This window comes from Gorilla gorilla, chromosome 19 (genome assembly GCF_029281585.2).
Source record: "Gorilla gorilla gorilla isolate KB3781 chromosome 19, NHGRI_mGorGor1-v2.1_pri, whole genome shotgun sequence".
Lineage (NCBI taxonomy): Eukaryota > Metazoa > Chordata > Mammalia > Primates > Hominidae > Gorilla > Gorilla gorilla.
Window position 1 is genome coordinate 43,039,606 of NC_073243.2, and position 24,512 is coordinate 43,064,117.

General features: G+C 42.5%; 1 protein-coding gene across 2 annotated transcripts; it reads left to right on the forward strand.

The window, feature by feature from the left end:
• Nucleotides 1–7,006: 7,006 nt before the first annotated feature.
• On the forward strand, nucleotides 7,007–21,528 carry CD180 (CD180 molecule). Of its 2 annotated transcripts, none has more exons than XM_004058760.5 (3): nucleotides 7,007–7,330; nucleotides 17,836–18,002; nucleotides 19,239–21,528. In XM_004058760.5, the coding sequence occupies exons 1-3, from the start codon at nucleotides 7,241–7,243 to the stop codon at nucleotides 20,965–20,967; spliced, it is 1,986 nt and encodes a 661-aa protein (XP_004058808.2). In that variant the 5' UTR covers nucleotides 7,007–7,240; the 3' UTR covers nucleotides 20,968–21,528. The 2 variants fall into 2 exon arrangements, with proteins under 2 accessions (XP_004058808.2, XP_055223611.1); XM_055367636.2 differs by lacking the exon at nucleotides 7,007–7,330 and adding an exon at nucleotides 10,999–11,412.
• Nucleotides 21,529–24,512: the final 2,984 nt, after the last annotated feature.

The window sequence follows — 24,512 nt, forward strand, 5'->3', positions numbered from 1 at the left end:
AAATCAGCCTGGTCACTCACACATGCTTTATGCTAGAAATAACACGTAATTCTTGCCAAGCATGGTGGCTCATGCCTGTAATGCCAGCTACTCAAGAGGCTGAGGCAGGAGGATCACTTGAGGCCAGGAGTTCAAGACCAGTCTGGAACACAGTGAGAACTGCCTGTAAAAATATTTTTTTAATTACTATTTTTGTAATTTATTTTTTTTTAGAGACACGGGCACACTCTGTCACTCAGGCTATAGTACCATGGTGCGATCTCAGCTCACTGCAGCCTCGACCTCCTGGGCTCAGGCAATCCTCTTGCTTCAGCCCCTCAACTAGCTGGGACCACAAGCATGTGCCTCCACACCTGGCTGATTTTTGTATTTTTTGTAGAGACAGGGTTTTGCCATGGTGCCCAGGCTGGTCTGGGACTCCTGAACTCAGGCAATCTGCCTGTTTCAGCCTCCCAAAGTGCTGGGATTACAGGCGTGAGCTACTATGCCCAGCCAGAAAAAAAAATTTTTTAATACATAAAATAAAAATAATTCTTTATAGTCCTTTATGGGTTATTCTCTATAGTCCTTTCTTTCACAAGCACCCTTCAGAGGTAAGCAGGTGAGACAGTATTTCTCTTTTGTAGAAGAAGTTGAAACACTTAGAGTCTAATGATATGTCCAAGGTCAAATAGGTATCTGTGTCTGAAGATGGAAACCCATGAAGGCTGTTGAACTCTTGTCTGCTGCTAATCCTGCTCACAAGAGGAAGACAGGGCAGCACATCAAGCAGAGGAACAAACAAAAGGTTCCCTTACCCCATCCTGCCTGTAACAAATGCTCCCAGTCATACTGATGGGACATTTCTGAGGTTCACTAGAATGAAGGAAGGATGCCACATTGCCGTTTACGGAAGTTGTTGCCTACCTCTTAGCTAGCTTGGGCAATCCTTTCCTCCCACGCTCACTATAAAGGGCTGTGGAAATTTAATCTAATACAATGCTCACAGTAAAAAGCCTGACATAAGACAGGGTGTGAAAAATGTTCCTGAAGGGCTAAAAGTAAATAATAATATAAGTAAGTTGAATAATAATATAAGTAATCTCCACTTTTGGGACTGTTAAACTCATAGGTCGTTCACTTACATTCTTAATGAAAAAATGACAGGGTTGGATTAGATTATTTTAAAACTCATTTTTAGCTTAAAATTTCTGATTTCAATGCACCACTATTGAAACTATTTTATTTCAGAGTTGAGAGTTTATCTCAGAATCCCAATTCCCAGCCCTGTACTCACTCTAGTCCCTGTATCTCAGTTCCTGTTAATATTACATTCATTTACAGTTTGAGAGAAAAACCCTAAGGATGCCTTTAACATTTCTGCCTTCAAAAAATGCATCAGATGAAAGAGAAGTTAGTGAATGGCACTGATGTTATGGTTAATTGAAAGTTAAAGCTTGACAAATATTCTAACATGCTACACATATTTTCAGAACTATATATATGTAACTGGATGACCACAAAAAATAGTGAAACCCAGATTTGGGGAAATGTTCCAACACCAGATAGTTTTCAAATTGCTACAATGAAGGCCCAGAGAATGGATATTTCCAATATCACTCATCTTGGGAAGAGGTAAATCCTGGGACAGGGAGTGCAAACGTCCTTGGATAAGACAGGTAAAGACCTCCCCTTCCCCTGAGTATGGAAACACAGAAGATTTGGGCTCAGAGGCACATGAAAGGACTTAAGACAGCTCACCTCTGTCACAAAAAAATTCTCTATGTCATGTGAAGGTACTGTGCTTGCACTGTTGGTGGTGGCATTGGCAGCAGTGCCAATAATAGTGCAGAGAGGGCCAGGCGTGGTGGCTCACGCTTGTAAACCCAGCACTTTGGGAGCGCGAGGCAGGCAGATCACCTGAGGTCAGGAGTTCAAGACCAGCCTGGCCAACATGGTGAAACCCTGTATCTACTAAAAATAATACAAAAAATTAGTTGGGCATGATGGCAGGCACCTGTAATCCCAGCTACTTGGGAGGCTGAGGAGTGAGAATTGCTTGAATCCAGGCGGCAGAGGTTGCAGTGAGCGAAGATTGTGCCACTGTACTCCAGCCTGGGCAACAAGAGCGAAATTCCATCTCAAAAAAAAAAAAAAAAAAAAACAGTGCAGAGAAATAGTCAAGTTCTGGATGAGGGTCAGCATCACAAGCCTGTCCAACTTCAAAAGTACACAGCTGAGCTTGAAATTGAAGGGGACCAGAACATAACACCCCAAAATTCACCACTTTGATGTGTTGATTATTCTGACCTGAAAGTAACTGAAAAATTGCAGATGTAGGAGAGGCTTCCTGCCCTCCCCATTTTTACCTAAAAACAGGACATAAATTTCCCATGAGAAAGGTGCCATTCCTGTACCAGGAATAAGAGAATATTCTTATCACTGGAGACAAGGAGTCAAAACAGACCTTACTTAACCTTTACCTTTCATTAATTTTCCCCATATATATCCCAGTCACTTTCCCGCAATTTACTGCTCCTAGCTCAAATCGCTTTTTCCTTTGTCTTGTCACATCTCCACAATTGATTGCTCTTTGTTAAAATGGTATGTAATCCTTTGGGTCTAACCTCCTCTTTGGGATCTTTCTGTCTTTCTAGGAAGCCCTTGTGCCACACAAAAATATTAACATCAAATAAAATTATTATGCTTTTTCTCCTGTTAATCTGTCTTTTGTCAGTTCAATTCACAGGCTCCAGTCTGAGAACCAAAGAGGGTAGAGGAAAAGTCTTTCTTCCCCTATAAAATCAAGCCAGACATGAGGAAAGCCCTGTCTCCTCTCAAGGTGTGAAAGGAGCATCACCATCACTTGCTCTGTCTAGCCTGGTAGCCTCACAAGCAGCATCAACCACAAAGACAGAAGCAAAAGCAGCATGACAAGAAGGCAGGAGTAGAGGAACAGATAGCTTTGTTCTGGTGCACTCATGAAGCAGCACAACAATAACCCTCAGAGAGAGGTGGGCTTGACTTTGGGCCCTTATGGCTCTGAACCTTGGGTTATAATAATTTGATTTAAAAAATAAACAGGCCGGGCACAGTGGCTCACACCTGTAATCCCATAATTTTGGGAGACTGAGGCAGGTGGATCACCTGAGGTCAGGAGTTCAAGACCAGCCTGGCCAACATAGAGAAACCCCATCTGTACTAAAAATACAAAAATTAGCTGGGCATGGTGGCACACACCTGTAATCCCAGCTATTCAGAAGGCTGAGGAAGTAGAATCTCTTGAACCTGGGAGGCAAGGTTGCAGTGAGCTGAGATCGCACCAATGCACTCCAGCCTGGGTGACAGAGCAAGACTTCGTCTGAAAAAAATAATAATAAAATAAAATAAACAAACATATATTGGGAAATATAATGATAAAGAGTAAAACTGACCATACAATATTTAAAATATTCACGTAAAATTTTAGATGCAAATAAACATAACCATCTGGAGGCAGGAAAACAGGCTTGAACAAAAAGCAGAACTACAACTAAATGTAGAGAGGGGAAAAATATAGGTCAGTTTAATACCAACTGGTGCCCATAAGATATAATATAAATTATTGTTTTAATTCCCTAATGAAATTATTTTAAAAATATCTAGCTTTTTGCTAAACTTAGATCACAAAAGCATATTTTGGCTTGCATATCCTTGAAAGAAAGTACATTAGCCTTTGAGTTATCACCAGGAAAGAGCCTGAAGAGCCAAATAAAGTGTTATAGGACCCCAAATCACTCCCAGATTATAAATACATGGCAACAAGGAAGCGAATGTATGGGCCTCACCAGACAGGAAATTGGGTAGTTCTATGGGGTCACCCATGGGGAGACAGCTGACCACAAGGGACGAACTGCATGCAAATGTAGTAGAATAAAAGACAGCAAAACAACAAAAACAATGATTTGGGATTTGTATGTAAATATATGTTAATACCTAATATAAGGATGCTTGAACTTTTGAAAACTTCTGGGGCCCACAGTCTGTTGTTTCCTCACTGAAATGGATGCTGATCAGTAGAAATAAATACATTTCTGGTGCCTTTTCTCATGTTCTCTTCTCCCTCTCCATATCTCTGCAAGAACTGTTTCTCAGCATGGGTGATGGCAGTTTGATCCCTTAATGGCACTATGAGTCAACTGGGATTGCAGAAATCATGGTGCCCATCACTCCGCCAAACTTCTTTCTCTAATTTTTGTTTGCCAAGAAGATGTGAGACTACCTGGAAAAAGAAAGAGCAGATTATTAACAAAAATCAAGTGTAACTCAATATTATTGGCTCAAGCCAAAAACTCTGTTACAAAAGTGAATTGGAAATCATAGTTTTGAAATAGAGTAATGGAGTTTTAAATAAAGAAGTACCTTGTTGATAAGCTAGTTAAACTCCATAATTTCACAGGTAAGTAAATTGAGACTGAGAGACTGCCCCAGTGACACACAACCAGTGAGTGGCAAAGCTGGGATTAAAATTCAAGTCAGTGCTTTTCTTGGGCAATTGGGAAAACATTGAGATAAACAGCCTGCTAGGGGTTGTAATACATGAATTTATGACATAGTTTGAGGAACTAGAGATTTTTAACCTAGAAAGAGAACGATTCAGGGACATGGTAGCTATTTTCAAATACTTGAAGGTAGAAAAGGCCTTGAACTTACTCTGTTAGCCAAAGGAGACTTTAGCAGTTCAATATAAGATAAAACCTTTTAAACCGTCAAACTTGGCCAAAACCATTGGGGGGTGAGGGATGATGAGTTTTCTGTCACCTGAGGCATTTCATAATAGACTGAAAAATAATTCAGAGAGTATGTTTTTGTCTACAGAGAGGGGTGAATTAAGGGGTGTGTAGGAGAGAATTCAGGCATGAACATCATTTGGATGGGGTGACCTGTAAGAGGATGTGGTTCTTTATATCTAAATTCTGGGACCAAATAAGGCTTCATTCTTGCCTCTAAACTCTAAAACCTATCTTCTCATCTGTTTGCAATAGTTTAAATTTTAATCTATTTCATATTTCAGGGTATTATGCCCTGAATATGTGATTTGAATACTGTGGCAGAAGGTCACTCATATTCATTCATTTTATTTTACTCTTACATACTTGCAGTGAGTCTTTTGAATTCGTTATGCAAACACATGTAAATCATATGCAAATGATATAGCTTCAGAAAATGACAAAATCTGATGGCCTTAACTGAGCCATCAGACCTTTCTTTAAGAAGGAAAGTAATATGCCTTTCAATATCTCTGGGGCAGGAGACAATTTCCTGAGAGTGATATTTACATGACATCGGAATTCGTTACTCAGTCTTTGCCTCACATTCTGCATATTTATGTGGGACTTTAAGATAAGAAAAGCATTTTCACATACATGATCCTATTTGATCCTCATAATTACTCTGTGATGTAGGCAGAAGAGGAATTATAATTCTTGTTTTTCAGATGGGAAAACGGACTTAGAGAAGTGAAATGACTTGCCCAAGGTCACTCAGTTGGTAAGCAAGGATCTGCGGTCTACCACTAGACCCTTCCCAGTCCTCAGCTCTTCCTAATATACACTGATGGATGTCTTATTTGAAGCAAGGTGGTCCGTCATTGGTCTGGGTTTGCTTAGACTGTGTCTTGCTGATGGCATCTTCAGAGATGATTTTGTTGATGAAGATGGCATTTTAAGGGTGACCAGGAAAAGCCCAAATATGTGTAGCAGGCCTAGCAGACTGCCAAGTACATATTTCCTCCAATCCCCTCTGCTTTTTAGCATCTTTTCTGAAATCTCCAGATGAACAACATTCTTCGCCCCATCTACTCTTCAGCTCCTTCAGGAGGCAAAGTCCTTTCTTAAACTGTGAAGAGTAGCAGCATAGTCTCTGCAGTGAGATTTTCTGGATCTGAAGCCCTAATCTACCACTCTCTAATTGTGTGGCTTGGAGAGATCATTTAATTTCTCTTAAGCATCAGTTTCTACATCTATAAAATGAGGGAAATAATAATATCTCTTTTATAGAATATATGGAAATATTCGAGGATAGGAAAATGCAGCAAAAAAACTGCATTAAACCTGACCCAGTGTCTGACACATAGTAAGGACTCAATAAATGGCAGATACTATAGTCATTTGATTCATCATAGTAATACAGTAGAGGTGGTGGTGGTGGTGGTAGTAGTAGTAGTAGCAGTAGTTAAGCCATTGTGAACTCTGATACTAAGAACTGGGCTCTTGGAAATGGAGTGGGAGAACAGTAACACCAAATATATCCTGTATGCCAGCGGGTTGAAGAACAGACAGAACAGGTAGCTAAATGCAGCCTATTGAGGAATGTTTGAACTTTGGCTTTCTTTAATCATTGCCACATCTTGCTCCATAATAAGGGTAATTGTAATCCTGCTTCAAAGCTATTTCTAAGAAGAAATAGAGCCAAGGCTGGCATCCCTAACTCTACTCTCCTTTAGCCAGGCTGCTCTATCTATGGCAGTGTCCCCTACTTCCCCAGGCCAGGTTAGGAGGGAACAAGAGAGTTCACCCCAACTTCTTTAACAAGCCTGAACCGCCAGGTCAAGAGATGAAGTAATCTTCCCCCTATACGAAGACCAGAGGTGGGGATGGACAAGGTGGCCAAGGCAGCAGCTGAGGCTCAAGGAGCAGATACACTCTCAAGCCTGCTCCCTCCTGCTCCAGTTCCCAGCTCAGCAGGTGCCACTGAAGGGCTCAGTTCTTCAGTCTGCCCCCGCAGAGTGCTCTGCCCTTCCATGTTCTCTGACACCTCTTCTATTCACTCACCTAGGACAACTAAGAAAGTGGCCTCCTTGGTGAGTAGAGCTTCCACAGCCTCTCTCGGGGAAAAGGACCAGAAGCTGTTGGAGTTGGCCAAATGCTTGAAGTTGGCATAAAGTCAATTGGAACCATCACAATGAGAGTGTGTGTGATCAGCTCAAAAGGACTGCACAACTGATTCATGTTCAGTGCCAGGAAATGCAACGGGCCATTCTGGGGCTGGGTCCTCAGTTATTTTTGGCAAAGATGGGTGGTATGCAAAAGGGACTTCCTTTTTTTTTTTTTTCAGCACAGAGCCACAGAATGCTGAGCAGTCAACAGCATTTCTTGTTCCAAGATCACCCTTCTGAGTACCTCTCTGGCTGCCAAATTGCCAGGGCCTTCACAGTTTGATTCCATTTCTCAGCTCCAAGCATTAGGTAAACCCACCAAGCTAGGATTGCACCGGTCCTGTGATGGCGTTTGACGTCAGCTGCTTCTTTTGGGTGGTGCTGTTTTCTGCCGGCTGTAAAGTCATCACCTCCTGGGATCAGATGTGCACTGAGGTGAGTCCAAACTGTTTGTCTTTATGCAGATTAAACTGTCTGAAAATTTTGAGATTTAGCACGCAGTCCTATCTGAGCCTTGGCATCCCAATATCTAGTGTCTTTAAAAAGGAAATAAGGTGTATATATAATTTTTTCATTATTGTGAGAAAGGAGCCAAAGAACTCTGCCAGGGGATCATCTGGTGGCATCTTAATAGGAAGCAATGAGAATTTTTCTCCTCTTCAAACAATTCCACCCAAATAATCCCAAGTGGGTCATAAGATATTAATAGGGTCTGTGTGCACAAAGCAGACTCCTAAACCTGCCTCAACCTAGGGGAGCTGTTGGTTTAACATCCCCACTCTCACATGGCCACTATCTCAATGAGTCCTTTGGTCTCCTCTCAGGGTGAGAATTAGTAAAGACAGGGCTGTGCCAGGTTTTCGAGCATTGAAAAGATCACTCTGAATGAGTCTGGCTCTCTCCTTGACTTGGACAGCCTTCCATCTGTTTTACTAACCCATAGGAGGAAAATCTGAGAATAGAGCCAAATTGCACCTTCTGTTTTGGACCATAGCAATATTTATCAACCTGTGGGAAGTTCTTGGAGGGGATAATGAGAGAAAAAGGAGAAGGGCCTCCGTCTCTTGCCATCCTCTAAAATGCTTCAAACTTCCTCCCACTTTCTCTGACCCCACAAGTGATCAATACCACGTGGCCTGTCAGACAAGGGCTGCATACAGGAGGAACCATGAGTCTTGGTGGCTTGGTGAGCTGTTGGTCTGGGTTGAGGTAAAAAGAAGAGTAAGAGCCAGGAGTAGCCAGATGTGGAGTTGCCCTGGGGCAGGACTAGAAGGAGATCAGAGGATCAGGAAGAGCAGAGCAAAGCCAGCACTGGGGTAAGGCTCAGAGCTGGGTGAGCAGAGCCTTGTTGGTCTGGCATTAGGATGGAATCAGCAGCAGGCCAAGAGGAGGCATCATGCCAATGAGAAATGAAGGCTGGGAAGGTGTGTGTTGCTTTGCTTGGGCTGTCACAACAAATGCCACAGACTGGGCCAGGCGTGGTGGCTCACGCCTATAATCCCAGCACTTTGGGAGGCCAAGGTGGGTGTATGCCTTGAGACTGGGAGTTTGAGACCAGTCTGGGCAACATGGCAAAACCCCATCTGTACTAAAAACACAAATATTAGCTGGGCATGGTGGCACATGCCTGTAATCCCAACTACTCGGGAGGCTGAGGCAGGAGACTCACTCAAACCCGGGAGGCAGAGGTTGCAGTGAGCCGTGATTGTGCCACCGCACTCCAGCCTTGGTGACAGAGCAAGACTCTGTCTTAAAACAAACAAACAAAAAATACACCAAAAAACAAAAACAAACCAAAAAAACCCTGAATACCATAGACTAGGTGACTTAAACAAGAGAAATTGATTGTCTCACAGTTCTGGAGGCTGGAATTTCAAGATCAAGGTGTTGGCAGAGTTTGCTTCTTCTGCACCCTCGCTCCCTGGCATGCAGATGGCCATCTTCTCTCTGTGTCCTCTCATGGCCTTTCCTGTGTGCATGAGCGCTGGTGTCTTCTTGTTTGTCCAAATGTCCTCATCTTTTAAAGACTCCAGTCAGATTGGATTAGGGCCCACCTATATGACCTCAGCTTCCCTTAATGACCTCTTTAAAGGCCCTGTCTCTAAATACAGTCACATTCTGAGGTCCTGTGGGTTAGGACTTCAACATATGAATTTGGTGGTGGGGGAGAGAAAATTCAGCCCATAACAGAAGGAGAAGAGTAAGACATTTCTATCAGCCCCAGAAGGCTGTCCCCTCACCCTTCAGGTTGGAAGGTCTGTAATTGCCCGACAAGTTCTTCCTGCCCACTGCCCAGACAAAATCAATCCACTGAGACTATGGCATTGCAGTAAAGAAAGTTTAATTGATGTGAGACTGGCCACGCCAGGTGGGAGACAGAGTTATTACTCAAATCAATCACTCCAAAGTCTTGGAGATTAGGAGTTTTCAAGGATAGTTTGGAGGGCAGGGTAGACGGGAATGGCAAATGTTGACTGGTTGGGGAAGAAGTCATAAGGTTTTGGAAAATGGTCCTCAGTTCTGAGTCCACCTCTGGGTGAGGCCGCAGGATGGGGTGAGCCAGGAGTCTGGGTGGGGTTAGTCTGAAAGATATGTCAAAAAAAAATCTTAGATTCTATAATAGTGATGTTATCTACAGGAGTAATTGGGGAAGTCACAAATCTTGTGACCTCTGGCCACATGACTCCTGAACAGTAAGGAGTAACTATGCCAACATCTTAGGCGAATTCAATCCCCTCTCATAATCCTTAACGGGTGGCCTTTCTTTAGTTTTAAAAAGGTGCTTTTGTTTTAAGAAGGGCTATTACCATCCTTGCTTTAAGGTTAAAGTATAAACTAAATTCATCCCAAATTCAGCTTGGTCTACACCCAGGAATGACCAAGGAGAAACTGGAGGTTAGAAGTAAGATGGAGTCAACTATGTCATATTTCTCTTGCTGTCATAATTTTGCAAAGGTGGTTTCAGGTCAATGTCATACAGACATTTGGGAGGCATGACAAGTGGGTAGGAATAAGGGCACCATCCCCCCAGTGATCAGGAACATAGGTTATCACCTCCAGGAGACAGCCTCCAATAGGATAACATCACCATTTAATTCCACCTCGCTGGGAAGCAGGCTGTTTTAACTGCCCCACTCTTATACACCTACAAGTTTAACTTTGAAATCCTTGCATCAGGGGGAGGCCCCCTAGTCCTTTGGCTGCCTGTTCTGGGGCCTTCAGTGCTATTCATGTCTCAGGAGTGGTGCTCAGTGTTCTAGGGCCTGCCAGCCTAGCCCTGTGTGGCAGCAAAGTCTTTCCTTTTTGGATAAGCCAGATGAAACTGAAACCTTCCAATACAACAACATTCCTGCAGCCCTCCCTCTGAAAGAAGTCTGATTTTAAATGAACTTGTCAGCTATTCAGTTAGCATCAGATCTGTATTTTCTTTTGTTTCATCTATCATGTGTGAGTGAGTTCTCAAGAACAAGATTCGAAGGCTGTTTAGGGAGCCCTTGCTACTGTGTGGACACTAGGGAGGGAGCTGGGGGATGCAAAGAAAAATGGAACTTATTCCTGAGAGTCTGGAACTTTCCAGGCTGCTGGCAAGGGATAAAAGGAGGGGTGGCTAAAAGAATAAACTCTTGCTTTTGACTTAAGGGTTTGGCCGTTTTTCAAGGGTAAATTACCCCGAACTTTACTCACCCTTCCAAGCTGCTTTCCTTTCCTCTTTTCTTCTTCCCCCTTCAGCTCATGCATAATTAACCACATAGTGTCTGCATGTTCATGTGACCGCCATTACCTTATTCAGCCTGTGAATAAAAGTTCTCTGAGGTGGAATTTGAGGAAGGAGACTTTATTCCAATGAACAGTTCGCAAACTGAGGAGACACGGCCTTTGGCACGTAGCCTTTGGAAGGTGCATTCCAGGGAACAAATGAGGAACTTGGCCTCCATAGAGAGAAATTTTCCCACTCAGCTTCCCAATCAAATTTATTTACGCAGCGGAAGGATTCAAACTTGCTTAGTTCTATCGGTTGGCGCAGATGGACCCTGACTGGTTGATAAAGCTGAGCCCTGATTGGTTGGTTCAGGTGAGATCAGAAAGTTCCAAAATTAAACAGAGATGGGGGTTTTCAGAAACTCAGAGTACATGTGTGACCTCTAGTCAGCAAGTGGCTGCTCGGCTCTATTTAAAATTTAGGCCCAGTTTGCCACTTGGGATCTGATATAGTTTGGATCTGTGTCCCTGCCCAGATCTCATGTTGTATTTTAATCCCCAGTGGTGGAGGTAGGGCCTGGTGGGAGGCGTGTGGGGGCAGCTCCGTCACAGCTTGGTGCTGTCTTGGTGATAATGAGTTCTCCTGAGATCTGGTCATTGAAAAGAGTGGCACCTCCTCTGTCATTCTCTCTCTCCTGCTTTCACTATGCAGCGTGCCTGCTCCCCGTCTGCCTTCTGCCATGATTGTAAGCGTCTCAAGTCCTTCCCAGAAGCCAAGCGGATGCCAGCACCGTGCTTCCTGTAGAGCCTGCAGAGCAGTGAGCCAATTAGACCTCTTTTCTTTATAAATTACGGAGTACTATTTCTTTTTTTTTCTTTCTTTTTTTCTTTTGAGGCGGAGTCTCATCTCACTCTGTCGCCCAGGCTCGAGTGCAGTGGCGTGACCTCAGCTCACTGCAAGCTCCACCTTCCAGGTTCACGCCATTCTCCTGCCTCAGCCTCCCAAGTAGCTGGGACTACAGGCGCCCACCACCACACCTGGCAATTTTTTTGTATTTTTAGTAGAGACGGAGTTTCACCTTGTTAGCCAGGATGGTCTCGATCTCCTAACCTCCTGATCTGCCCGCCTCGGCCTCCCAAAGTGCTGGGATTACAGGCGTGAGCCACCGTGCCCGGCCCCGAAGTTCTTAATTTTAATATACCTCAACTTATTTTTTTCCTGTATTTTCAGTACATTTCTGTCCTGTTTAAGAAATCTTTGCCTATCTCAAGACTGTGATATTATCCCATGTTTCTTCTAGAAGCTTTATTGTTTTGTATTTATTCGCTATTTCTAGGTTTCACATTTAGATGGATCAAAATTGTTTTCGTTTTTTACATACAAGTGGGAGTCAAGATTAATTTTTAAATAAAACTTTTTGTTTGGAAAAATATCCAAACCTACCTGCAAGTACTAAGACTATTACAGTGAACACCTACAGGCTACATAGATTCTTCCATTGTCAAATGCTACATGTTTTCTCTCTCTGTCTCTCTTTCTCTCTGTGAATGTTTGTGTCCCTATATATGTGTGACTTAAGCAAAAATATTAGGACCCGTATCAAGTCTTTGGAAGCTGATAAATATGCAAAGAACAGCTGGAATTCGTGTTCTGTGATTTGGATTGTGGTATCATTTTAGATGCACTCTTGAAATATTTACTTGGGAATGTGGGCATGCCTCCCCTTTTCAAGTGAGCTCAGCTTGGCCATCCTTTTCCCTCAAAACTGTAATAGAAGTGAGCCCTTCAGTCCCTAGGTGTGGGATGGGGACTGGTTAGCAGAGCTCTTTTTTGAAAGGAACTCCAAGTTCATAGACACAAGGGCTTCCCAATAGCTTTCGATAATGATGTGAGGTTGTGATGATCCAGTTAAACGCTAACTCTTCTTGTTTAGTGTTGACACACATTATCGCATTAATCCTCACAGTAAACTTGCAAGGTGAAGTTCCTAACCTCAATCTACATTTGAGGAAAAGGGAGGCTCAGAGAACACAGCTTGGTGGTTGAGAGCTAGGATTTGAACCCAAGCAGTCTGACTTTACAGACAAACAGAAAATAAAGTGCATGCAACTGGAATGCCCTTTGCCTGGAGGAATCAGATTGACAACGAAGTTACAGGAATGTGCTCTCTAGAGAGTGTTTGTTTTGTTTTCAGAGACTAATTGTTGCTCTGGGATTTGGCTCAGTCGACTTGCTCTATCTTGGATGGAGGCATGATTAATGAGGAAGCGTTGGAGGTCAGTGTCCCAGACTTCTGATGCATGGGGAGGTGGCTGCTGCGTGTGTCAAGCGCAGATGAGAAATCCGAAAAGGAGAATAAGCACTTGAGTGAAATTCAGAGTTCCAAATTAGAAAATGTTTCAACACTTGCAAGGAAAGAAAATACAGTGGGATGAGAGGGAGTTAGATATACAGCAGAAGGGAGGAAAATAAGAGCCTGATTGAAAAAATGCAAATGAATACCTAGAGGGAAAAGGGATTGCAAATACAGATGTAGCTCTGGGAGCACAGGTCTGAGACAGAGCTGGAGACAGAGCAGATGACACAGGTCCCAGTGCACAGTGGGTCCCAAGCGAATGCCCCTTGACTTAGAATAGTGATGGGCATGAGGCAGTTCTCATGAATACCACGTGGCCTTGCCACAGCTCTACTCGCTGTGTGCGTTCACATCAAGAAGTCCCATCTGCACTGGAGCCAGCAGAAGCAGAGAGGTGAGAAAGGGACTTTGGAAATTGACCACATTTCTAGACTTCTCTAGGAAGAGAAGGCTGGGTTTATAGGAAATGGTCATGTGGAGATACGAGAAACTGCAATGGTAGTGGGTGTCTGCCTGGAAAAAGTAACAGAAGCACATGGTCCTGGCGGTAGCCATGCTGTCTGCTGGGGCCCAGTGTTCCTTCTCTGCATCTTGTCCTTTCACTCTCTGTTGCATTACCGTTGTGCTGTTCTGGAACCCTGGCTATCAGAACTCATGCTCAAAAATGTTTCATTTGAATATTGATAGGGAGAATGACACACCCTTACTAATGCAGTATTTCTACCAAAAATGTGTAACCAGAGTCAAATTATGAGGAACGTACAAACCCATAACTGGGACATTCTGCAAAATATAGGCCTCCATTCTTCAAAGGACATTCATGTTGCGAAAGACAAAGGCTGAGGAACTGTCTCAGATTAAAGGAGTCTAAGGAGATACAACAACTAAATGCAATGTGTGATCCTGGATTGGAAAAACAAAAATTACTATAAACAACAATAATGGGACAATTGGCAAAATTTGGATATAGACAGTATGTTGGATAATTACATTGTATCAATATTAAATATCTTGAATTTCATAATGGCACTATAGTCATAATATCCTTGTTTTTAGGATATATAAACATTGGTGTATAGGGCTTAAGGGTCATGATGTCAGTAGTGTACTCTCAATCAAAAAGAATGTGAAGAATAGTGTGTGTGTGTGCATGTGTGTGTACCTTTTGCCTTAAAAAATTACAATAGTCTGAAAACAATCTAATGCTTCCTAGATAATTCCAGAGCATGTGGTGCTTTGGTGCCTCTATCATCGTGGCCATTTTGATGATACAATTGTTATTATAAAAGCTATAAGGGAAGGGTTACGTGTATGCTGAGCCCTAGACATTCTCTAAAATGTGTTTGGTTTCTAAACTCTCTTATCAGCTGTGTTTCTTGTCACTTGCCTCTTTCTCCTAGAAATCAAAGGCACAGGATCTATTGCCATTTTCACCTAACCAGAGATGATTCAATATTATGGCACAGGCTCATGGTGGCCTCCTTGATCCTCTTGGTAGCGTCATCCACTCGTTATCAGTTTTTCACTGGGTTGAAACCAAGCTACTTCATTTACCTGCTTTCTATTTTCAAGGAGCTCACTCAGGCCACTGGCTTAGCAGAGCTCCTCCTGGATTCTCAATCTTCTGCATCACATTAGTGCAGTAAAGTGCTTAGTAAAGCACACAAAAGGCTGAGGCACAGAATAATTTAGGTATCATGGGCACTTATATATTCAGGAGAAGGAGGGAAATGACAGCATTGAGCCTTTTGCTGTAGGGCCGGAATAGAGTGAGACAAACTGAGGAAGTCCCTTTTCTCCAACCGTATGTGACATCAGTTATGCCAAAGGAGACCAGAAAAGAAAAATATCTCCTCTAAGCTAATCAGCACCTTTGCAACTATTGGGGCAGCAGCTGCACATACATATTCTCTCTGGGTCGTCCATATTCATGGGCACTGAGGATAGGTCTGGCAACACGTGGTTTTTTCCCCCACCAGTCAGCTAAATCTAAGTTTTAAATGCAAAGTGTGCATTTCAAGGACATTATGTGGATTTGTGGCAGTGCCTGGAGGACTTTGGGTCTATAAAATGAAGAATAAATTACAAGGACATATAAATAAAGCATTTTCATCAGTGACAGTTATAATGTCACAATATCAAAGAAAACTGGTGACTTTCTGCAGATGAGCATGTTCTGTGGCTACAAGAAAGTGCATCGCTAAGCAGAAATTGGAGTGAAAGAAAATGAGGTTACAATGGTGACATCTCAAAAGCCTCCTGCTTCAAAGCAAAGCAAGATGTGTGCAGTTCTGTTTCTCACTAAGCAGATCTGTTTGTAACTCAGCATAAGAAAAGCCACTGATCTGGAGTCTGTAACAGAGTAGATCTTTTCCAGCCCAGGGAAGTCTCAGTGGGGCTTCTGGTGAACCCCTATGTGTCAAGGAAAGGCAGGGGCTGGAAGGTTGAATGAACTCACCTGGAGCCTGAGATGATCTGAGAGCTGGCCCAAGGTCCTGGGATGTCCCTGTTCTTGTGCCTCCAAGGTTACTGTCTTAGTCGGTTTCCTGCTGCTTCACAGAATGGCACAGCCTGGGTAATTTGTATAGAAAAGTAATTTATTTCTCATAGTTGGGAGCTAGGAAGTCCAAGAGCCTGGCTCTGGTATCTGGTGAGGGCCTTCTTGCTGTGTGATTCCATGGAGGAAGGTGAAAGCAAGCATGTGGACAGAGCAAATGGAGGCCTAACTTACCCCCAACCTTTTTTTTTTTTTTTTTTTTTTGAGACAGAGTCTCACTCTGTGGCCAGGCTGGAGTGCAGTGGTGCAATCTTGGCTCACTGCAACCTCTGAGTCCCTGGTTCAAGCGATTCTCCTGCCTCAGCTTCCTGAATAGCTGGGATTACAGGCATGCGCAACCACGCCCAGCTAATTTTTGTATTTTTAGTAGAGACGGGGTTTCACTCTGTTGGCCAGGATGGTCTTGAACTCCTGACCTTGTGATCTGCCTACCTCGGCCACCCAATAACTTACTCGCTTTATCAGGAGTCCAGTCCCGCGATAACTAACTCACCCTGCAATAATAGTATTAATTCATTCATGAGTGTGGAATCTTCATGATCCAATCACCTCCCAAAGGCCTCACCTCTTAGTATTACAATGGCAATTAAGTTCTCAACACATGAACTTTGGAGGACATATTCATAGCATAGCAGGAACTTCCCTAGAGATCATTTATATCTTTCCAGGGAGACTCCACAGGCAAAATATACTCCATCAGACTTTCATACCTGCCCTGTCAGACCTTCCTATTTTCCCCACTACCCTTCATCTTAAAGCATTAGCCAGATAAATAATGACCCCACAGTTCTACAGGCTTCTAAAAAACCACTTCCCATTTTTACCTACTTAGTTCAACACATAACTTGTGTTAGGACATGATTGGCAGGCTTCAGAATACATGACTACCCTGGGGCACAGGATGAGGAAGTTACCTGTACTTATGTGTAGGGTTGTGCCCAAAAGCCTACAAATACAGAGATCTAAAATTAATTCATACTTCAAGATTGCAAGGCCTCAGGTCTATGCCACCCTGCTAGTTTTTTTAAGCACTGTGTTAAGAAAAAATGTTAAACATATACAAAAATAGTAACAAAGAATCTCAATATTCGACAATCATAAGCATTTTGCCTACTCACTTCATCTCTACATTCCTCTCCTCCTTTTTTGCCAGATTATTTTAGAGCCAATTCCAACATCATGCTGTTTTACTCCTAAATATTTAAATATGCTTCTCAAAAGAATAAGAACATTTCTTTTAAATAACCACAAGTCCACTGTCATTTACAAAATCCAGAATTCCTTAATATCATTGAATACTGTCCTCATTCAAAATTACCTGACAGTCTATAAAATGCCTTTTTGAACTGCTTTATTTGAATCAGGATCTAAATGAGGGCTACTCTATTATTTGATGGCTGTGTCTCTTAAGTAGATCTTATATCTCTGTATCTTTTAACAAGCACTATCTCCTCTCTCATTCTCTCTCTCTCTCTTTCACACACACACACACACACAGATAAAACAAAGTCAGTTGTTCCATAGAATGTCCCACTTAAATCCACTATATCACTTTGAGATGTGAAGTTAAACCTAAAATCTTGATGAGTTTCAAGTTTAATTATTTTTTTGGCAAGAATACTTCATAGACAATGCTGTATACCTCACATTATCTCACATACAAAAGTATGTAATGTTTGATTGTCTTATTTTGGTGATGCTTATCTAAGGTCGATTTGTTTGTTTCAAACTGAAATTAAACATTTCCATTCAACCAAAATCAAAACTGTAAAACCAAGTGCATTCAGAGAAGTCTCACATCTATCCCTGCTCTTCTAGCTGGTCTCTTCCCTCTTCTTAAAGGCAATCAGTTTTTGGGTTTTTGCATGGTTTGTTTTAACAAATATAAGAAAATTCACACACACCTTTCTTACACAAAAGGCATACTCTGTACATTATACTACATACTGTATACTATATACACTACATATATTGTTCTGCATTTTGCTTTCTTCACCTTGAAATATATCCCAGATATCACTCCATATCAATATATGGAGGTTTTTTTTATTTTTTTCAGTTTTAGAGGATTCCTTTTTGTGAATATACCATGTTTTGTTCAAGTAGTCCTATATTGATGAATAGTCTGGTTATTGTCAATTTTGCTATTACAAAAAAAGTACTACAGTTAACAATGTGCATTCATCATCTTGTTTTTGGCAAGTGTATATTTGGTAAAGATTACTAGAAGTACGATTGCCGCTCGGAAGGTAAAACATATATAATTTTGCTAGACAGCCTATAAAATTATTAAGTCTAATATTAATTTACTTTGTTTCTCCCATCAGAAAGAAGCCAACAAAACATATAACTGTGAAAATTTAGGTCTCAGTGAAATCCCTGACACTCTACCAAACACAACAGAATTTTTGGAATTCAGCTTTAATTTTTTGCCTACAATTCACAATAGAACCTTCAGCAGACTCATGAATCTTACCTTTTTGGATTTAACTAGGTATGTATCTGAGTTATTTGTATGCTCTTTTATTTTATTTAAGTTAAAATACAGTATGTGCTTAATTTATTTGCAGGACCTTTTTGGGGGGCCCAGGGACAATCTGCTTATACTACATGTTTACGCCTCCCCATGAAATACTTCTATGTGGGTGAAATGTAATTTAAATAAACATCAACCAACGGAGAGGAAAGTGGATTGCTCTCAAACCAGTTGCATCAATAGCACTGTTCAAGCAGTTCTAAGGAATACTGATAGCAAAAATGAAAATAATCTTGCACTAAATCAGATGCCAAACTATGCTAAATTTTGGCATAGTTTATTTTTGGGTAATGACATTTAAGAAAAATTTCTAGGAGAAAAGCACACCATCTACTTTCCCCCCCTACAAATTGGAAAATGAGTTCCATTATTTTGTTGTAGTGGCATAATTGGGATTCCACATGCTGAGCCAGTGTTTGAGAACCAGTAGGAAGAAGTATTACAGGAAAATAAGGGAAGAAAATGAAAGGGCTATACAGTGTGTGTGTGTGTGTGTGTGTGTAGGAGGGGACAGGCTCTGCGTGTACCTGCAGTCTGCACCCTTTGCGGCAGTTCTACTTCTTCTATTTTGTCCTTCAACTTCAGCTTCTGTGGACAGAATGTCCACATCCATACTACCGCTTCATCTTTAAAACCACCAGTGTGAGGTTCCATGGTGCATGGTATCATCCAACTTATGGTTAGATGAGGAGGCCATCTGTGTGTGTGGGTGTGTAATCCAGTATTTTTAGGTGCAATACCAGGATGGTTTTCTCAGATGAAAATACAGAGGTTGAGAAAAGTTGTAACTTGCCCGGGATGACACAGATTTTTGTATGTATATATATATATATGTATTTTATACCATATATTATCTATTATGCATTCTATATGATATATTTTGTATTACTTAAAACAGTAAATAATAATTTGATTTTTGCCACAATCAAATGACCCATGGTTCATTAGAATACAGGCACAAACCTCTGAGGGTTCAATCTAAGGGGTGAGATACCTGGAAAAAAATCTAGATTGGAGTGTTCAGAAGTGAGGCTACTCATTAATTCCTTCAATAGGCCGTATGTTGATATTGAAGAAAGTTCTTATATTTGATTTTGAATGATACAAAAGATGACTTTGTTAATGTGTGTCACTGTAAAGTATTTTTTTACTTTTTTCAAATGAATTATTGTTAAATACGACTATCTTTTCAAGGTGCCAGATTAACTGGATACATGAAGACACTTTTCAAAGCCATCATCAATTAAGCACACTTGTGTTAACTGGAAATCCCCTGATATTCATGGCAGAAACATCGCTTAATGGGCCCAAGTCACTGAAGCATCTTTTCTTAATCCAAACGGGAATATCCAATCTCGAGTTTATTCCAGTGCACAATCTGGAAAACTTGGAAAGCTTGTATCTTGGAAGCAACCATATTTCCTCCATTAAGTTCCCCAAAGACTTCCCAGCACGGAATCTGAAAGTACTGGATTTTCAGAATAATGCTATACACTACATCTCTAGAGAAGACATGAGGTCTCTGGAGCAGGCCATCAACCTAAACCTGAACTTCAATGGCAATAACGTTAAAGGTATTGAGCTTGGGGCTTTTGATTCAACAGTCTTCCAAAGTTTGAACTTTGGAGGAACTCCAAATTTGTCTGTTATATTCAATGGTCTGCAGAACTCTACTACTCAGTCTCTCTGGCTGGGAACATTTGAGGACATTGATGACGAAGATATTAGTTCAGCCATGCTCAAGGGACTCTGTGAAATGTCTGTTGAGAGCCTCAACCTGCAGAAACACCACTTCTCTGACATCTCATCCACCACATTTCAGTGCTTCACCCAACTCCAAGAATTGGATCTGACAGCAACTCACTTGAAAGGGTTACCCTCTGGGATTAAGGGTCTGAACTTGCTCAAGAAATTAGTTCTCAGTGTAAATCATTTTGACCAATTGTGTCAAATCAGTGCTGCCAATTTCCCCTCCCTTACACACCTCTACATCAGAGGCAACGTGAAGAAACTTCACCTTGGTGTTGGCTGCTTGGAGAAACTAGGAAACCTTCAGACACTTGATTTAAGCCATAATGACATAGAGGCTTCTGACTGCTGCAGTCTGCAACTCAAAAACCTGTCCCACTTGCAAACCTTAAACCTGAGCCACAATGAGCCTCTTGGTCTCCAGAGTCAGGCATTCAAAGAATGTCCTCAGCTAGAACTCCTCGATTTGGCATTTACCCGCTTACACATTAATGCTCCACAGAGTCCCTTCCAAAACCTCCATTTCCTTCAGGTTCTGAATCTCACTTACTGCTTCCTTGATACCAGCAATCAGCATCTTCTAGCAGGCCTACCAGTTCTCCGGCATCTCAACTTAAAAGGGAATCACTTTCAAGATGGGACTATCACAAAGACCAACCTACTTCAGACCGTGGGCAGCTTGGAGGTTCTGATTTTATCCTCCTGTGGTCTCCTCTCTATAGACCAGCAAGCATTCCACAGCTTGGGAAAAATGAGCCATGTAGACTTAAGCCACAACAGCCTGACATGCGACAGCATTGATTCTCTTAGCCATCTTAAGGGAATCTACCTCAATCTGGCTGCCAACAGCATTAACATCATCTCACCCCGTCTCCTCCCTATCTTGTCCCAGCAGAGCACCATTAATTTAAGTCATAACCCCCTGGACTGCACTTGCTCGAATATTCATTTCGTAACATGGTACAAAGAAAACCTGCACAAACTTGAAGGCTCGGAGGAGACCACGTGTGCAAACCCGCCATCTCTAAGGGGAGTTAAGCTATCTGATGTCAAGCTTTCCTGTGGGATTACAGCCATAGGCATTTTCTTTCTCATAGTATTTCTATTATTGTTGGCTATTCTGCTATTTTTTGCAGTTAAATACTTTCTCAGGTGGAAATACCAACACATTTAGTGCTGAAGGTTTCCAGAGAAAGCAAATAAATGTGCTTAGCAAAATTGCTCTAAGTGAAGGAACTGTCATCTGCTGGTGACCAGACCAGACTTTTCAGATTGCTTCCTGGAGCTGGGCAGGGACTCACTGTGCTTTTCTGAGCTTCTTACTCCTGTGAGTCCCAGAGCTAAAGAACCTTCTAGGCAAGTACACCGAATGACTCAGGCCAGAGGGTCAGATGCTGCTGTGAGAGCCCTTTGCGCATGTGGAGGAGTGGGAGGAAGCAGAGGGAGGAACTGGGCAAGGACTGCCGGCCCCGGAGTCTCCCACAGGGAGGCCATTCCCCTTCTACTCACCGACATCCCTCCCAGCACCGCACACCCCGCCCCTGAAAGGAGATCATCAGCCCCCACAATTTGTCAGAGCTGAAGCCAGCCCACTACCCACCCCCACTACAGCATTGTGCTTGGGTCTGGGTTCTCAGTAATGTAGCCATTTGAGAAACTTACTTGGGGACAAAGTCTCAATCCTTATTTTGAATGAAAAAAGCATAATAAATTTAAAAGAAAAGGCTGAGAAATGAAACTTGGTATCAAATCGACTCCATTAATCTTCTTAATCCTTAGGTCTGTAAGGTCTCTGTAATGCCCCTAGGGGAATGGCTATAAAAAGTAGAACCCACCCCCAAGGTTTAGAATTTCTTCCACATTTGCCTCACTCAGTTCAGAAACCAGGCAGGCTCTCTCTGCCTATCTGGTGTTCTGGCTCTTATGTTACAGATCCTAACTTGCAGGCGGGCTGTGACCCAAAATGCTCTTCTCATTTGGGCATCTGGTTCTTAGAAGCCTCTTTTCCAGAAGAACTGTGAAATAAATCGTGGTTTGGTTCTCAGGCTCGCTCTTAAAAGCCTATTTGCTTCGGAGAGCATTTGAAATAGCACATTTACATGAAAATGAGGAAAAAGGCATCCCTGCATGCTAGCTGTTGGGAACACAGTAAAGCTGGCTTAGTGAGAAGTGGTTTCTGTTGAGGCTGGGGATGTCACCAAAGGTCACACCAGCCATGGACAGGGGCCTGAACCACTGAATGCAGATAGACAAAGAGCAGTGTCATGACTTAGGCTTAAAGGGCCATACTCACACAGGCCTGTATCTTCTGAAGTCTTGATTGCCAGACAAGCTTGGCGGGAGCTCCTGGACTCAAGTGGTGCATTGTTCTGTTCAATAACCAATTTTAGGGTAGAGATAGAGATGGTAACTTATAGTTATGAAATTCTGATAAGCTAACAAAATAAAAATGGATCCAACCAATCAGAATATATTAGTCCTTAAGTTGAGGGCATACTAGTGGGACATCATAACAGAGTGAAAACTTGGGGGTCATCCTCTTTGTCTCTTCACCCCCAGGAAAAGCAGGGCAGGCAGGGAACAGCAGTGGGTGAACCTCTTCCCTGCTCAGGGATTTCAGGCCTTCACACTTGCTCTTTCCTTTGCCTCTAAGATGCTGCCATTGGCCTCCAAATGGCTCCTTCCTTCATCTCCTTGAGATTTCAGTGCTAATATTTTCCCTTTGAGGGAGTTCTTCTCTGACCTAGCTAATCCAAAGCAACCTCTATGCCTCATCTGGTTTTATTATCTTTATAATGCTTATCAGTGTTTGGAATTAACTTCTTCATTTGTTTTAATTAGTTTGTCTTGTCTCTCCCAAATACAAGTGCCATGAGAGGGTCTTTGCCTAAAGATACCCTAGAACATGCCTGGGACATAGTAAGGACTCTCTCTCTCTCTCCATATGTGTGCATATATATAAACATTTTTTTTTTGAGACCGAGTCTTGCTCTGTCGCCCAGGCTGGAGTGCTATGGTGCAATCTTGGCTCACTGTAACCTCCGCCTCCCAGGTTCTAGCGATTCTCCTGCCTCAGCCTCCTGAGTAGCTGGGATTACAGGCGCCCACCACCACGCCTGGCTAATTTTTGTATTTTTAGTAGAGACAGGGTTTCACCATGTTGGCCAGGCTGGTCTTGAACTCCTGACCTCAAGTGATCTGCCCGCCTCGGCCTCCCAAAGTGCTGGGATTACAGGTGAGAGCCATCGTGCCCGGCCAAGATTCAATATATTTTTAATATGTGCTGATCCCTGAGCCTTTATTAGCTCCTAGTTCTGCCACCATGCCTATGCCGCTGACTCTTAGCTCCTGACCTCTCCACGGTTTCCTGGGCCTCCCACATGTTTTTCACTGGCATCTCCTAGAGAAGTTTTTACAAAATGGATTCCCAGGCCTCACCCCCAGATACTGAGATTCTGTTGGACTGAGGTTGGCTCAGGGTTCCCAGCCAAATGATTCCATGTAAAATGTGGAAGGTGCAAACTCTAAGAATCCAGACTTAGACAGCACCAACCCACTGAGTCCCTGCATATTCTGTCACAGGTAAGCTCTTTCTTGCCTTAGGGATTTAAGCTGCAGATGGAAAATACTAATTGCTGATTTACCAACCCATAGACATACTGCTCTCCATAATATTTAATATGTAACTTGGAAAAATGAAACAATTCTATAGAAAATCTTTGATGTGAATTACATCACACTAACAATGAAAGGGGCCCAGGCCTTAGCAAAGCATAATTGCCCACCCTGCTTTCACTTCTCAGGCCCGCTCCCTTCGATGCGATGCAGCCTGCTGCTCCGTAACTGATCTAAGGCTTTGTGACAGCTCCTCTGTTTTAAGCAACAGTAAATTCACCCCACAAAGTCAGAAAGGGAGCTTGTTGATGGCTGCTGTCAATTTTATTGCTTTATCCTGTTTACTAGGATAGAATCTGTAACTTGGTGTGTTTATTGGTTTTATGTATTGCATGTTGTTGCTGCTCTGACAAGCTACTCCTATAAAAATGTGTTATTATTGCACGATGTAGCTCAGTGAGCTGACCCTGCATTTCAAAGGGTACTGGAGCAAATAGCATTGAAGTCCATAAAAGCTGACTGGCCTCCATCACAGAGGACCCTCTGCATGAGCTGCAACTCCTACAACCCAGGAGAGAATTACACCTTTCCCTGTGCCAGCAGCCACTGCTTAGTACAGCACAGCCCTTGAACACAGGCAATATCTGTAAAATTCCAAGACAGAAAACTGTCATGCCATTCTTATTTGTCCAACTCTCCAATCAGTGTTGTTTGCAATTTTGATGTTTATAAAAGTATGAAACAAATGGCTCTTGAATGTTTTCCTGTATTAGTATAGTGTGCAAGAGGGGTAACTGACATTGTTTGGCCCTGAATGCTGAATAGAAACTTGAATTATAGCAAGAGGGGATGTGGTTGTTTCTTAGCAAGTCATGACTGGGGGGGTCCCAAGTGTTGGGCTGGAGTTGATTGCCTGACATGTTAAGAGTATGAAGGTGTAACATGGTGGGAGTTAGCCTGAAGGCTGTGGAGGAATGGATAAGCCCAGTGGGCTGTTCTAGTTTAACATCAGAATAATCGGGGGACTTCTTTACAAAACAGATTCCTGTGCTTCACCCCTAGATATTGGGATTCTGTTAGAGTGGGATTGGCCCTGGACTCTCA